Source organism: Rousettus aegyptiacus, unplaced genomic scaffold (assembly GCF_014176215.1).
Source record: "Rousettus aegyptiacus isolate mRouAeg1 unplaced genomic scaffold, mRouAeg1.p scaffold_m13_p_9, whole genome shotgun sequence".
NCBI lineage: Eukaryota > Metazoa > Chordata > Mammalia > Chiroptera > Pteropodidae > Rousettus > Rousettus aegyptiacus.
In genome coordinates this window covers 60,028,219-60,045,015 of record NW_023416312.1, presented here as the reverse complement: position 1 = coordinate 60,045,015, position 16,797 = coordinate 60,028,219, and the positions used below count along the sequence as shown (strand labels likewise).

The 16,797-nt window shown below is 41.5% G+C and overlaps 2 protein-coding genes and 1 pseudogene across 2 annotated transcripts; 1 reads left to right on the top strand and 2 right to left on the bottom strand.

The window, feature by feature from the left end:
- Positions 1-640: 640 nt before the first annotated feature.
- On the bottom strand, positions 641-1,064 carry LOC107498735 (late histone H2B.L4-like). The gene has a single exon (XM_016122209.2). The coding sequence runs from the start codon at positions 1,062-1,064 to the stop codon at positions 666-668; it is 399 nt and encodes a 132-aa protein (XP_015977695.2). The 3' UTR covers positions 641-665.
- A 5,916-nt stretch (positions 1,065-6,980) lies between these two features.
- LOC107511197 (histone H2B-like) lies at positions 6,981-11,688 on the top strand. Its single transcript, XM_016145408.2, has 2 exons — positions 6,981-7,014; positions 11,038-11,688. The coding sequence occupies exons 1-2, from the start codon at positions 6,981-6,983 to the stop codon at positions 11,652-11,654; spliced, it is 651 nt and encodes a 216-aa protein (XP_016000894.2). The 3' UTR covers positions 11,655-11,688.
- Positions 11,689-14,758: 3,070 nt separating this feature from the next.
- Positions 14,759-16,296, bottom strand: LOC107508596 (annotated as a pseudogene).
- Between the last annotated feature and the right edge of the window lie 501 nt (positions 16,297-16,797).

Sequence of the window (16,797 nt, the reverse complement as noted above, 5' to 3'; positions counted from 1 at the left end):
TTAAAAATAAATAGGAACCCAAAGAGCTATTGTGTCAGTAATACCTGCCAATACGCTCACTGTACAAAATAATACAACAGGAATTTTAATAAATTTATTTTAAAATTCATTTTAAAATCATAATAAAACACCCATTATATCATGTTAATGCAATTTACAAACTCGTATGATACATATTTCCTTCTAAAAATGTAGAGGAGATTGATGTTGTTTCAAATATTTGAAAGTCTCCTTACTATCTGGCCTGACAGAAGACAAATGGATTCTTGTATCTGCTTCTGCACTTCATCCACTGTCATATCAAACATAATGAACTGGAAAATTCCACCGTATACTCATGAGGGAATGAGTGAAACAGGTAAATGGCATTATCAGCAAAATATCCCCCAAAAGACTGACCTAGAGAAAAACTCTAACGGGAATGACCGTTTGGGAAAGTCATGACATGCAACGCGGTTAAGGAAAATCTGTGATTTTCCATGGAATGAACTACACTCTGTGTACATTAAAGTGGAGTCGATGATGTTTTGTCCGCGGTAACAGTGCTCTAAATGTCAGCAGAAAGCCACAGGATCAAACACGAGAGCCACAGTTCTTTTCATGACAAGTGGGGCGGCTCTGAAAAGAGCCTTTTGGTTGTGATGCTCACGTGGTGCCCAGGCAGCTCAGCTGCAGCAAACGTACCGGAGGATGGCCTTGGTGCCCTCGGACACGGCGTGCTTGCCCAACTCCCCGAGCAGGAGCAGGCGCACGGCCGTCTGGATGTCTCTGGAGGTCAGGGTGGCGCGCCGGGTTTTGCGGGCCAGGCGCGAGGCTTCTTCAGCGATGCGCTCGAACATGTCCTTCACGAAGGAATCCATGACGCTCAGGGCCTTCTGAGACAGGCTCAGGTCCTGGTGAACGTTCTTCAGAACCCTGGGGAAATAGGTGGCGAAACTGTCGGAGCGGCGGCGGCAGCGGCGGCGCCTTGGCTGCTTCTGCTCCAGGATTTTTGGGAGAACTTCCGTGGGCTCCTTTTTGCACAGGAATTCCTCTAGCAAAGCCCCAGAGCCAAGATCAGCCATGTCAGAGGCCGCTTCCTCCAGCTTGTGAGGAAAGACAGTGGCTGCTGCTGCGAGGTGGTAGCCGACTTATGTAGTCGCTGCATTCCCTGACGTCATGGGCAGTCTCCACATCTGATTGGCTAAAATGCAATCCAGGGCGCCTGTCACTAAGTCACGCCATGTCTCACGAGATCGGATAGGCTCCTCCTTAGCATCACAGATCCTCCAATCAGAGTGGGAGTCCCTCGACCTCTCCGTGACCTCGGTCAGTAACTGAAACATGCTCCATAGGGTGAAAGGTCATCTGACAATGTTAGCCGGCTGATGCCCCAACGGGGGAACCTAGAACTAAGACTTCACCAAAAGCACCTGAATTGTAGAAACTTCTGTTTTGGCTCCTTAAGTCTGGCCTTCATAACCCAATTCTCGACTGCTGTCAGAATGACTCTGGCCACTTTGGGCCCTTTCCCTCTAACCCAGAATCTACTATTGTCCTGGAGTAAACCACCCTGACTCAAGGCAGGAACCCATGTGACATGGCCAGCAGTGGTTGTGGAAATCAGGGACATAATTGGCCAACACTTCTCTCCGGATTTGATCAAAATACTCAGTGAGTCACAAAAAGAAAAAGAAAAAAGGGGGGGATAACAAAATAGTCTCCAAACAGAAATTGGGAAAACTCGTAAATAAATATATTAAAACTACTTAAGGATCAGCTTGAGTTCCTGAGAGAACCCGCATTCAAAACCCAACCTTTTGCTGTGGTGAGAGTGACTCTGGATACTTTGGGGCAATTTTCCTCTGTCAACCTGTGGTACCTGGTGCCAATTCAACACCAACAGTAATCCCCAGTTTCAGACCCAATAAAAAAAAAACTTTATTCATTGCTGATAACTGTGATACAGCATAGCTATGGAACAGCTCAATAAGTGTTACAACTTAATAACCAAGCAGAATGGCTGCAAGGCGGTCTTGGGAAGGAGATTCCTTTCAAGCTAGACAGCTCCGGGGTCTGCTGGGGTCTGCTTGAGTGGTTCAGCACCAGCATAGGAAACACAGCTTTCAGTGTTCGGGTGGAAATGCAAAGCGTGCTCTTGGCAAGGCACGGGGAAACTGACTTATGTAGACAGAAGTGCCTCCCCCTTGTCTCAGTATGGTCTTTCCTCATGCAAATGAGGACTTCAAATCCCCTCAGTCTGATTGGCCCCCCAAAACGCTGTCCCGATTGGTCAGAAAGCCTCTCTGATTGGTCAGTACGGATCACACAGCTCTGATTGGGAGGGGGGAAGCCTAAGTCCTGTTGGTTGTAAAGTTATTCATAAGGGGTGGCTCAGGTGGTGGGAATGCCATACAGTCCTGCGGTTCAGAGCCAGGAGGCGAGCAGCTTAGTGCAGGCTTCTTCCTGAAGCAGGGTTTGCACGCGAGGCTCCTGATGAGAAATAGCTGCTAGGCTGTTTGTTAAATTTGAGCTCAGTCAGCCACCAGGAGCGCTTCTCAGTAGTCATCTTCTTTCTCAGTGTCCACAACTCCAAGTCACGATCTACTCTTTCCAGGGCTGAGCCGGCTGTGGCTTGAGCAGCAACTCTCTGACATGGCCAGCAGAGTGCTCCTACCAATCATGGGCCATAATTGACCAGCTATTACCTCCAGTTCTCATCAAAACCCTTGGCGAATCAGAGAAAAGAGAATGTTAAAACCACTTTCTCCAAAGACAACACAAACAGAAACTGGGATACTTACATAAATATTTAGCATATTTAATTATGTAATATTTAACAGCATGATTGGCAGATTTTGTACTTGGCAGCTCAGAACGCTCAAATATACCAAATTTAAAATTTATTTTTAACATTACTTAGCCCCCTCCAAATACCTCCACGTTCTTGAATTGAGGAAACACATGAGCAGTCAGTTGAAAAGAAAATGATTACCCTAATTCTCTAAGAAACCACCAGGGTGAGGGGAAAAAGAATCGATACACAAAAAGTATATTAAAATTAGGAAAATAGTCCTTTCAAAACACCTATGATAATGCAGGCAAAGACGTTTCTTTTTTATGTAAAAATAATTTACAGAATTTGAACCAAAAAGGACTTCCAAAGAATTGAAGACATGCAGAGCTTCAGTGAGCTAAATGCAAATGGTCGGACTTCCAAGTGTATTTCCTGTGAGGTCTTCAAGGAACAGTTATTGCTACTGCTAATAAAATGGTTTCAATCATTAAGGGGATAAAAGCTAAGTTTTATTAATAGAAAATATATTATGATGATAAAACTGCTGGAAAAAAGCTTACAACGGAGATTCATTTGGACCGTGATGATAGTGTTCACTTGAATCCCAAAGCTACACGAAGGCACTCTTTTGATTACAGATTCTCAAGATCTTTTTTCCCTACCCAAAATCAAAAACATGGAATAATTTCTGTCCCCCTTAGCGTCTTCCTTTCCCAATAGGAAAGGTCCAATTTTTCTTTAAAGGTGCAGTCATTCGAGAATCTATGATTGTTAAAGGTCTCAGTGTACTATAACCGTCTGTCATTCCTCACACAAAGATGAGTATTTAAAATAATGTACATAATCATTTTTCAAGTTATTTTGTATTTCAATGGAAGAGTGTTACGCTTTCTATTTCATCTATTTTGCACATTAAAAGTATCTAAAAGTGCCCCTTCAAAAATAACTGAAGTTAGGGTCACTAAATGGTACTCAGCTGATGTCTAAACTACTCTGCAATGTAAGAGACAATGCACATTTGGAGAGGGACCTCTCCAAGGGGGTGACTGGCAGGATAGGTAGATTTTTTTTTTTGACACGGTTGCACGGGACTCCCAAACAGCAAGGCTATGTGTCCTCTTAAAGATAAACTCTGCAAACGGCAAAATATCACTTTCTGTGTACTCTGTTGGCAAAAGCAATTACAAGCCTGCCCAGTGCCAAGAAGAGAGGAAAACAGACATGCCTTATCAATGGGAGAAGTGTCCAGGAATGACTAGCCTTCACAAATCTAAAAAACCCTGCTGTGCAACACCCATTTCTTGAGATGCTTCTGAGTGCCATGTAAGTGGTATGTCCATACAAGAAAGACCTTGCTTCCCTGGGCCACAATGGCAAACCCTAGAATAGTTTTCCACTTAACTTACCTTTATCCGGGTGACGTCACGAACGTAGTGAATCCCTATGGCCCAGGGCAGAGCTTTCACCAGAAGCAGCTGGAAGTTAACAACCGTAACAGACATCCTCTCCCACTCCTGGGTGCCTGGACATAGAGATATAGGTGAACAGATGGACAGAAAGGAGAATTATCAGGTGAATACAGGCTAAAAAGGGCCATACCAGAAACTGGTCCCAATATCTGTTTCTTGATTTGGGGCCACTGAGTTTCCCAGTTACCCTGTGGTCTGTCCTTGCAGGGGATCCCTAACACCTTGTCTGGAGCCATTTTTAGAAGCCATTATGAGGCACTGAAGAAGTCACGTAGCTAAAAGCCATGGTATGGCTGATGAGTTTAAAACAATGGTCACCTTGGTAAGCCTCATAAAGTCACCTTTTAAGGTAATGGAATGTTATACTACCATGGAATACCAGAACATGTAGGATCTTATGTAATTGACAAGCATTGTTTTAGATATGTATGGTGTGCTTTGCTATGGTAACATGGTGATTGATTATGGTATTCAAAAATCACATAAAAAGGCTATGCTAAATAAACTCAGGGCTGCAGCTCTGACTGTATGCCCTCCCGGAAAGATCTTTCCTGTCTTCTCTTTTTTCCCTTAGGCTTCACCCCCCTCTTTCAGGTACTGATTGACTTTAGCCAGCTGGCTCCAGCACACCTGAGACCTCATTGCAACCGCCACCCCCCTCTCCCGTCTCCATCTTGCCTACGAATGTACATATCTTCAGAGTCGTAAATGGGACACGTTTGGGAGTCACAGAAGGAACTGAAGGAGGAGGAAAAGCAGAGGCAGCCCCTGATGTCTGCAATGCCAGACTGTTGCAGTTTGCTTAGGGAAAACACTTGTTTAAGCAAGTCAATTTGAATTGATTCTCAAAAGGAGATTGAGGTAGGTGAAGCAAATCAGTGCTGCATTTCCTTTTAGTTTAAAGTATTTCCTTTCAAGCTGGTGAGTCCAGAGGAACATGGTCACTAGAACTTACTGAAAGGTTGAACTACTCAAAGTTCTAATGCCATGTGTGATGAACCAGGCCCTAGAGTGAGGTTCGGGGCATCACCCGAGTGTCCTGTGACCTTGGGTAATACCCTTCACCTCTCTGGGAGTATCCCATCAAGGAAAAAAGACCAAGTACCCAGAAGGGAGAGACTTCACTATGCCAGTCCAATATTTATAAGAACAGTAATAATGCACGAGTCCTCCTTTCAAATAATCCCCAGGGGTGCATGCCAAAATGCCTGGATAATCATCAAGGCCACCCAAGTCAGGGACTTCTGGTCAAGGTGGCAGAGTAGGTAGACACTGTGCTCGCTTCCTCCCATGACCACATCAGAATTACAACTGAATTATAGAACAATCATCACTGAGAACCACCTGAAAACTGGCTGAACAGAATTTCTACACCTAAGGACATAAAGCAAAGGCCATGCTGAAACTGATACCAGGGTCACAGACGTGGAATGGGCTGGTCCCACACACATGGTGTGGTGAATGAGAATCAAGAGGGATATCTCAGCCGTGGAGGTTCTGAACCCTTAGGAGTGAAGGTTCCCAGTCCCACACAGGGCTCCCCATCCCGGGGCACCAGAGCAAGGAAGTGAAGCCTTCATGACATCTGGCTGTGTGAACCAGTGGGGTTTGTGTCTGAGAAGGAAGACAAGCTGTTAAAGCTCTGGAATAAAAACAGACACATGGATCAATGGAAAAGAATAGAGAGCCCAGAAATCAACCTATGCCTATGTGGTCATGTAATCTATGACAACGAAGGCAAGAATACACAATGGGGTAAAGACCATCACTTCAAAAAATAGTATTGGGAATCTATGCAGATACATGCAAAAATATGAAACAACCATCTTCTTACACCATTTACAAGAATAAACTCAGAATAGATTAAAGACTTAAATGTAAGACCCGAAACCTCCTGGATGAAAACATAGCCTGTAAACTCTTCAACATCACTCTTAGTAACAATATTTTTGGGATATGTCTCCTCTGACAAGGGAAACACAAGAAAAAGAAAAAAAACATGTAGGACTATATCAAACTAACACGTTTTTGCACAGAGTAGGAAACCATCAACAAAACAAAAAGACAACATACTGAATGGGAGAAGATATTTGAGAATGATAGATTCTATAAGGAGTTAATATTCAAAATTTATAAAGAATGCATGCAAAGTCAACACGAAATAAACAAACAATCCAATTTTAAAATGGGCACAGGACCTGATGGACATTTCTCCAAAGAGGACATGCAGAGGACAATAGACATGTGAAAAGATGCTCGATGTCACTAGTCATCACAGGGAAATGCAAATTAGAACCACAGTGAGATATTATCTCACACATGTCAGAATACCTGTCATAAATAAATGAATAAAAAGAAGTGTTGGTGAGGAAATGGAGAATAGGGAACCCTTGTGCACTGTCTGGTGGGACTGTAAATTGGTGGAGCCACTATGGAAAACAGTAAGGAGGGTATCACCCAATTTAAAAATAGCACTACCATATAATCCAGCAATTCCACCTCTGGACATCTATACGAAGAAATCCAAAACGTAATTCAAATAGATATATGCAGACTTAGATATATTACAGCAGTACTTACAATAGCGAAGATTTGGAAGCACTCTAAATGTGGTGTATGTGTGTGTGTGTGTGTGTGTGTGTGTGTGTGTATATACACACACACACAGACACACACACACAATGGAATATTACTTGGCCATAAAAAAAGAACAGAATCTTTCCATTTGCGACAACATGGGTGGATGTAAAGGGTATTCCGCTCAGTGGGGTAAGTCAGGCTGAGAAAGACAAATGTCATGTGATTCCACTTGTATGTGGAATCTAAAAAAAAAGAATAATCAAAACAACAACAACAACAACAACAAAAAACTCGCAGAGAGAACAAATTGATGGTCGCCAGATGGGAGGAGGTATTGGTGGCTCAGTGAAAAAGGTGAAGGGATTAAGAAGTACAAATTGGCAGTTATAAAACAGTCACGGGGATGTAAAGTACAGCAGAAGGAATATAGTGGATAATATAATAACTACATATCGCGGCAGGTGGGTACCAGACTTATCGGGGTGATTACGTTGTAAGTAATAGAAATGTCTAATCACTGTGTTGTACACTTGAAACTAATATAACACTGTATGTGACCTGTAATTGAAAATTTTTTAAAGAAGTAAAATAGACTAAAAACACATGCCCGACGACAATTTTTATGCGACTGCAAGCCGTTAACAATTTACCGACATTATATTTTAAATATACTGTGTCGTAAACTGGTATGATTTTAATGAAATATAAATAACTTCGCATGAAGGAAACAACAAAAGACCACCCAAGTTATATGACACTTGCCTAACTACATCCCCCAAAGGTTGACATTGTTCACCATTGCCTCTCTCGGAAGATCTTAGAAGCAGAGGTAGACAACATTAAGGACAAATTTCAGGATTTCAAAGAATCCTTGGGCAATGGCGGAGGCCATGAGGGGCAGGACTGGTCATGTTACAACCCTCGGGTGGACGCTAGGCTTCGTGGCAAGGACCTGTTAGAGGGGAGTCCCAGTGCACTCACATTCCACTAATGTCCACCAGTAGTCCCAGGTTTGTTTTGAAAGTCCTCCATAATAACGAGAAAGTAAAAGTCCACTTTTTCAAGCTTACTCCTCTCTCACCCTACATTTATTCACCAGCCATGCAGTAGTGACATGTCATGATCATAGAGGAGGAGGGTAACGATGGCCCAGAAATCAGGACCAACCCCATTTATTGGCCCCTGATAGTATTTCTTGGTCTCTTTGAGAAATAAATTATTTTTTCAAGTCCTTTTATAAGATTTTTTTAATATACCGGCATAATGATAATTAATATTCCTGATGAGGGGATTCATTTATCCTAAATCCTTACTCTAATGATCCCAGGGAGACCCCTAGAGGTATAAGGGCCCCTTGTACAGAAAGAAACAGGTTTTCGTACTCCCTCTCTGAAAAGGTGTTGACCTCCCCTCCCCCCTTCATTACTGCACTACTCGAGGGAGCTCTCTCTACGATCCAGTTTTGCCCCCATCCTGTCTCTTTAGTTCATGAGGCTCTGCTGATGTTAAGTAGCCTTTGTGTTCTGTCTCCTCCGTACAATCCTGTTCCTCTCCTGAGGGACTCAAGAAAAGTTTGGTTTCTGTAGATTATCCAGATTTTTGTCTCGTCGTTTGACTGAGAGTGACGTCCTCTGCAGGTTTCTATGTCCTAATCAAAAGGGGAAACTACAACTTACTTTAAAGTACAAATGGGATACATAACGAAATTGAGAAAATACTTAGGTTTAAAGCAATCCTAATACTTGTTAAGGATTGAAATCACATAGTATCATCCCCCTTCACAGAGAAAGGTAGGAGGAACAAAATGTCAAAATAAAAATACTCGATATTCAAATAGTTGTGGAAAAAGACGAAGGGAGGGTGGCCTAATTTCCTCCCTCAAGCAGTCATCAATGTTTTCTTAATATTATGAAAGAGGAAGAAGAAATTCCCACCGATAGCTCAAATCCATATCCCCTGTGGGTTGAAGTGTGTCCCCTTAAAATTCGTATGCTGGCAAAGACCTAAATACCAGCACCTCATATGAGATCATATTGGGAGACAGGGTCTCCGCTGAGGTAATCAAGTTAAAAGATATTCATTAGGGTGAGTCTTAATGCAAAATGAGCGGTTTCCACATAAAAAGAGAAATTAGACACAGAGACATGTATATGCGGAGGAAAATGCAGACAGATATAGGGAGATTTCCCCATCTACAAGGCAAGGAGAGTGGCTTGGAATAGATGCTTCCTTCACAGAACTCTGAAGGTACCAACCAGTTGACACGTGGATTTGCATTTTGAGCCTCCAAAATCTGAGCTAATTAATGTATCTTGTTTAAAGAGCCCAATCTCTGGAATTTTAGGACAGCTTTAGAAAACTAATATTATTAAATAATTATGGTCGAAAAGCATAAAACCAGTCCAAGAAACAAACAAGGGGCAGAAAAAAATCACACCTGTTACTCTTTCTGTCACTAGGGGTGAACATTTCAGGAAGGCTCTAATTGGTTCAGTCTTACATTTAGGTCTTTAACCGGTTTGACTTCATTTTTTATGAGTTGCGTAAGATGAGGATCCAATTCATTCGTCTGTATGTGGTCACCCAGTTTTCCCAACACCATTTGGACTCTCCTTTTCCTTTGAGTATTCCTGATTCCCTTGTCTATATTAACTGACATGTATAAATGGGTTTATTTCTGGGCACCCTATTATTTTCCACTGTTCCAAGTGTCTATTTTTATGCCAGTACCATATCGTTTTGATTTTATTGCATTTTAGCACAGTTTGAGATCAGAAAGTGTGATGCTTCCAGCTTTGTTCTAATTTCTCAGGATTGCTTTGGCTACTTGGCGAGTGTGTGTGCGTGTGTGCGTGCTCGCGTGTGCGGGTGGGGGTCTTCATATAGATTTTAGGATTTAATTTTTTTTTCCTGTGAAAAACTGCATTGGATTTTGATAGGAATTGCTTTGAATCTATATATGAATTTGTGTAATACGGACATTTTAACAATATTAATCCTTTCTTTCCATTAACAATGTTGTTCCATTAGATTGCCTTCTTTAATTTCTTTCTTCAAAGTCTTATAGTTTTCACTGCATAGATCTTTCACCTCCTCGGTTAGATTTATTCCTAAGTATGTTATTGCTTTTGATGCGGTTGTAAATGGGATTGTTTTTCTTTATTTCTTTTTCAGATGTTTTCTTGTCGGTGTACAAAAATGCAACTGTTTTCTGTATGTTGCTTTTGTTTCCTGAAACTTTACTGAATTAGTTGATTAGTTCTGGCAGGTTCTGGGTGAGATCTTTAGGATTTTCTAAATATAAAATCATATCATCTGCAAATGGGAGGAACTATACTTCCTCTTTTCTTATTTGGATGCCTTTTATTTCTTTGTCTTTCCTGATTGCTCTGGCTAGGATTTCCAGTACTGCGTTGGTTAGTTGTGGTGAAAGTGGGCATTCTTTTCTTATTCCTGATCTTAGAGGAAAAGATTTTTATCTTTCACCATTGAGCTCCTTGATGAGGCATATGCTACTAATTTTAATGTATTTCCCATTTATGTCCCATTTTCTCCCCTAGGAGGAATATGTATATATATATACATATTTCTTTAAACTATGACTCTTATGTTAATCCACCAATTCAAGTATGTGTCATACATTTGGGGACCCAAGGAATGTAAAGAAAACAGTTTTAAATTTGGTAAATATTTAACTACTTTCCGTACCTTTATAAGTTTTCCCGTTTCGGTTTGGAGGCTGTAGCTTTGCTATTTTCCCTTTCCCAAATAACTGAGGTCTTTCCCCTCCCCTCCCCTCCCCTTCCTTTCCCTTCTTTTTTTTTTTAAATCAAAACTGAGTTCCTGGTTAGCCAGCAAGGTCCTGTGATTTCCAGGAGCACTCTGCCAGCTATGTCAGAGAATTCCTGCTCAACCATGGTGGCTTACCCCAGGACAACAGTAGATTCTGGATTAGAAGAAAAGGGCCCGAAGTGGCCAGGGTCATTCTGATAGCGGTCAGGAATCGGGTTATGAGGGTCAGACTCTCGCAAGGAGCCAACCCAGAAATTTCTACAATTCGAGTGCATTTGGTGAAGTCTTTTCAAAGTTCCCCTTTTGTAGCACAGTGCCAGCTAACATTGTCAGATGACCGTTTGCCTCCGCGTAGCATGTTTCAAACAGTTAAGAGGTCAAAGGATGCCCACTCTGATTGGTGGATGTGATGCCAAGCAGGAGCCTACACAATCACATGTGATGTGGGGAGATTTAGTGATAGGCTCCCTGGATCGTATTTTAGCCAATCAGAAGTGGAGCCTGCCCATGACGGCCAGAAATGCAGCGACTATAAATTGGCTGCGGCCCCTCAGCAGCCGTCATTGTCTTTCCTCACGACAGACGGGAAAGCTACCTTTGACATGGCATCGCCCACCCCCGCCGTGGCAGCGCCTGCCTCCGACATGCCTGCGCCTGCCTCCGAGGCTTCCGAGGGATTGCGGGGCACAGGGGAGCCCACGGAAGCACATACGAAGGCCCCTGAGCAGAGGACACCGAGGCGCCGGCGCCGGCGCTGCTCTGACAGTTTCGCCACCTATTTTCCCAGGGTTCTGAAGAACGTTCACCAGGGCCTGAGCCTGTCGCGGGAGGCCGTGAGCGTCATGGATTCGTTCGTGAAGGACATTTTCGAGCGCATCGCCGAAGAGGCCTCGCGCCTGGCCCTCTCCACCCAGCGCGCCACCATGACCTCCAGAGAGATCCAGACGGCCGTGCGCCTGCTCCTGCCCGGGGAGGTTGGCAAGCACGCCGTGTCCGAGGCCACCAAGGCCGTCCTCCGGTACAGAAGCCGCACATGAGCTTCCTGGGCACCACGTGAGCATCGTGAGCATCGCAACCCAAAGGCTCTTCTCAGAGCCACCTCACTTGTCACGAAAAGACCTGTGGCTATGAAGTAGGATCTACTCTTGTGTTCGATCCTGTGGCTTTCCTCTGACATTTAGAGCACTGTTATCGTGGACAAAACATTACCAGCTCTACTTTAATAAGCAGAGAGTGTAGTTTGTTCCATGGAAAATCGTGGGCTTCCTTTAACCACGTTGCATTTCATGGCTCTTCTAAACGGTCCGTTTTAGATATTTATGTCAGCTATTATTGCATCCTGTAAAGTCTAAATTATTTTTGTAATCTTTTTACTATTTGTATTCTCATTATCTCGGAGTGTGTTGTGGAATATTCTAGATATTGCCATAGCTAAAGCGATGAAGCAAATTTACATATCAACATAATGCTCTTAAACGATTTTAACATCCCATAATACTCATCTAAATTTACATAAATGGGTATAGGAAGATAATACAAAAATAGATCAATGAAATTTCTAAGACGGACTTCACTTTTTCAGTGCACTAAACTCAGAAATTTCTATTTTAATTCATTCAGATTTATCCCGACATATTATTTTCTAGCCAAAATATTTCATTTTTTAAAATGTAATTCCATTTCATGCATTTATGCCTTCAACTGTGGTGGAATTGTCCAATGGGAGCAGTTCAAATGCCACTCTCCACTTGGCTAATGAGGGACTGGCAGCCAGTGAGATACAGCTATTGGTCCCAAAGTGTGGCGGAGTGACCAGGGCTGAATCAAATAACAGCCTTCCTGTGCTATTCAGTCTGGAGATGGAGGGAAAACGGGTAGGATCCTCCGCTTGTTATTTTTTGATTCCTGGCTTTTTTTTTTTTATTAATCTTGTAAGTTAAGGATATGAATCCAAGGCACATAGTGTCTGGCTCCTCGCATAATGTAAGAGGTTAGCCAGCAATTAAAAGAACAAAGATTTTTCTCTTTTCTATGGCATTGGAATGTTAATATTCAGGTGAAGGTTAATATAGTAATATTTTTGTTGATTTCGCCTTGACCCAATGACTTTTTACCTGTATAATTTTTCTAAAAAATATATTGCTGAATTTGTCGAAGTCGACAATATTCTAATCATTTTCTTTTTAAATTGATTGCTAACTTCACACTCTTTGAAGAGAGAGCATATTGTGAGATTTCAATATTTGAAATGAATTATGATTTGCTTTAAAGCCCAATATTTTATCATGATTGTTGTTAAGGGTTTAATTTAAAGATTTATAATAAGGTAAAATACCCCCACCAATTTAGATGTAAAAACCTTTAAAGATATCACTCTCGGCCAAACAATGAGATAAAAACTGGATAAACTACAAAAAATCAAAGCTTTTTGTGAGCTCAGCAAAAGAAAGGTTAAGATTCTGCCAGAAAAGATTCCCACACAGAGTATTCCACTTTTGACAAAACACCACTGTAACAGAGTGAAGTACTCGGTCTCTATGACTTTACCTTGTTCAAGCCTGCTTTGTTCCTATGACCTTCAGGCTGACAGCTTCTGCTTAGCCTTGCATATAGACATGCTAATCATTAGAGGAATTCTGTTTGCTGCTTGAGGAGAAGAGGGAAGTATGTACCATTTATCAAAGTTTTGCAGGAACATCGTGACCGGACTCACATCAACTAGCACAGTCTTCTGGGACCCCTCCTGGCGCCCAGGTATCTTTGGTGATCGATCACCTCTTGCCCCCCACCCCATTTCTCCTCTCCTTGATGTAAAAAAAAAAAAAGCCCCAACTCTGTATTCTCTTAAGATGGATTTGAGGTACCCACTAGGGTTCCCATCTTCTCAGTTATCACCCTCTCGATCAATAAGCCTTTCCTTATTCCAAACTCTGACGTTTCGAGGTTTGACCTTCTAAAGCTTCAGGCATATGGACTTCGGAAGGGCAACACCACTTGCTCTAGAGACAAAGGTGGGCAGGTCTGGATACTAGAAATAGCTACAAAACGAATTGGAATCATTAAGGGGTAGGGGCAAGCTTACCTCCAGAACGCTCTTTGATATCAAGAGAGACAGGATTTAGGACAAATAAGTCTCCTCACCAGGATGATTATTTTTTTATTATTCTGTGATATTAGAAAAATCTTACAAAACATTTTTTAAATGAGCTAGCTGCACAATACACCTGGAAAATCTACCATGAAATCAAGTGGAAGTAGATCCTGCTTTGTGGTTCCTAGAAATCATCATATATGCCCAAACAAAATTTTGAAAGCCGAAGGTTGTTTACTGAGCCATATGCCTTTGCAGAAAGACAAGTGGACCAGTTTGAAAAAAAGTGCACTTCACTAAATCACTTAATTTCTATCATGCTAATTTTTCTGTTACATAACCCAATGTTTACGCATATTACACGTTTTTTTTCTGAAGTTATTCTTGGGGGAGGGGACAATTCAGTCCATAGCATTTATGTTCGCCACAAACACCAAAAATATGTGGTTCATAAGACAGTAAATTCTGTTCAGGACAAGAACTAGACCAAGAGGTTCAGTGCTGCAGGTTATTAGGAGGTATAAGATATCTAAGTTTACACTCAATAGAAAATGTGAAGTGTTCAGCACAGTATGTGTTATCAAGTGCCTCCTACTCCCCTCCCTATCCAACCCCAACTTTGGGTGTCCCCTCCCATTAAGCGGAAAACACTTTCCAGAAACCAAGAGTTTAGCTAAAATTCCAGCCCTTATTCACCTTAGATCACTTTATACCCGAGTTTTCTTTTCTTCATTTCTGAGACAAGAGGGCTAGCTAGCTAGCCCACATAACCTCTTCTCCCAAAGGTTCTCAAATTCTATGATTCCAACTCTATAGAAAATCACCTAGCATTCTCAATCAGGGACCATTCGATCTAGATAGAAAAGTGCCTTTTCCATGTGATGAATCTGCTAAAGCAGCTTTCCTGTGTCTAGTTTTTGTTTTGTTTTGTTTTGTTTTGTTTTGTTTTGTTTTTGGCTGAAAATAGTACCCCTGTTTACTTCCTTCGAAGACCACCAAGAATGAACCACAGGAGCCTTAACATAATGATTATATTTATTATTTTACTGCTACGTTAGAAATGAAAATAAACCATGAGAAGCTGCAAAAGCATAGAACTTCATGAAGATTACGGAGCAATGGAGGCATCCATTGTAGAAAGTTAAAAGTGGCTTATCCTATAGAGGGTGCAAAGACTACAAACACAGAGGTCATCAGTGGTGAGATTATCAACAGTATCTGCCAGCTGGAATTTATGAACCGATGGAAAGTTTTAAAATATATGTAAGGGAACACTGGCTACCCCTGACCTCTTAGCCAGGGAGTATAGGTGAGAAAACATCAGAAGATGCCTAAAATCTCTACAACACAAAGGTTTACAAAAACAAACAAACAAACAAACAAACACTAAACCAAGATACTCAGGCAATGTTGAAATTTGCTCTTGGTAGAAGATCCTCATTTTCCGATGTTTGAACACACTCTTTCTCCTGCTGGAATGCTGAGGGGAAAAAAAAAAACAAATGCACAAAAAAAATCATTGAGGGCATTTTCCTAAATTCAGTTTCTTACAAAGAAGCTATTTGTCAAGTCACTGAAGGCTGCCATACCTGTTTTAAATTTAGAATGCCAAAGCACTAAGCACAAATCCTCAGTCGGGTGTGTGTGTGTGCGTGTGTGTGTGTGTGTGTGTGCGCGCGCGCCTGCGTGCACTCACGATTTAAACACCTGAGCATTCATTAGATTCTACATGAACTATGTCCCCCCCTCTGTTTGACAGGTAGATTTATGCTATTACCATTCTTTCCATAGATTATTCTGAGACTGAGGAGCAAGTGAAGCATTTTCCTCAGATTTGTCTATCACTATGTAATTAGGAAGTTATATTTCAGACAATTTTTGACTAACTTTGGAACTCTCAAGTAACTCTGACATGACAAAAAGCGCCTGTCAGTTTTGTGAATATGTGTGGAGTTTCTTCATCAGGCTGTAACTCCCGAGGGCAAAACTAATCCCTTGAGTCTGGGAACCTTGCGTGCACCCCAGATCTAAGCTTGTTCTCTGCCTTATCTTGTCATCAGGTAGAGAAAGCCAAAACTGCAGTTTGTGTGGTTCTTTAGGAATGAAATCATGGGCCCAAATTGCTAGATGCAGAAGATTACAAATAACCATAAAGTGGACAAGACTAAGATTTTTGTAGTGCTAATCCAATATTCCAAGGTTGGTTATAATATGAGGTTTAGTAATTTTTGAACAAGGAGTTAGTTTTTTTTTTTTAATTACCACATTACTTCTTGGGTCTATCATGTGAGAACCACATATGTAACCCAAGAAGACAGCTCTTTGATATTTTTAACTGTGGCATTAAATATAATGGTACTGTAATTATTTCTTACTTTGTGGCAAAAATTGCTAGGAAGAGTTTATTTACTGAGCCTATGGAAGTTCACCATTGTTTTTCTCCAATAGAAACCATTCCCGTGTCCCCCGCCCATCCCATGACTTACTTTCCTTTGAGGGGAGGGCATTTTTTTTTCTTCAGTATTAGTTTTCTTCAGTTTTGACCTGGCATACTTCTCCACTTCAGACAATTCTGGCTTATCGCTCATCTTGACTGAAAGAAAGACTGGGAAAAAAATCGAGAACTTAACTGGCAGAACTATTGTCATATTAAGGGATCACAGCCAAAAAATTCTCACATTTACTGTCAATAAGCATTTTACTTGCAGATTTTCAACAACAACAAAAAACAGCACACGTCTTAAAAAACGTCATGTGTTTATTAGAATATTTTGAACTCCACATCATTACCTCATTTCTGATAGGCAGTCCATGCCATTGGATCAGGATACACTAGAATCCGAGATGCTTTAAAACCCAGAGTCAGTATGTCCGACTCTTAAAATCACAGGAAGGGTCAAATGGAGGTGATAGAAGCACAAAAACAGATAGAGATAGAAGAAAAAATACAGAGTAGCTAACGATTTTTGAGACTGGAGATAGCGTTATTCAAGCACCTTCACTTTGTATTCGACCATTTTGGGAGGCATTTGTCTTGGGGAGCAGCACACACAAGAAAAGGTAGCATAAGTCGGACTAGTTGTCAACAT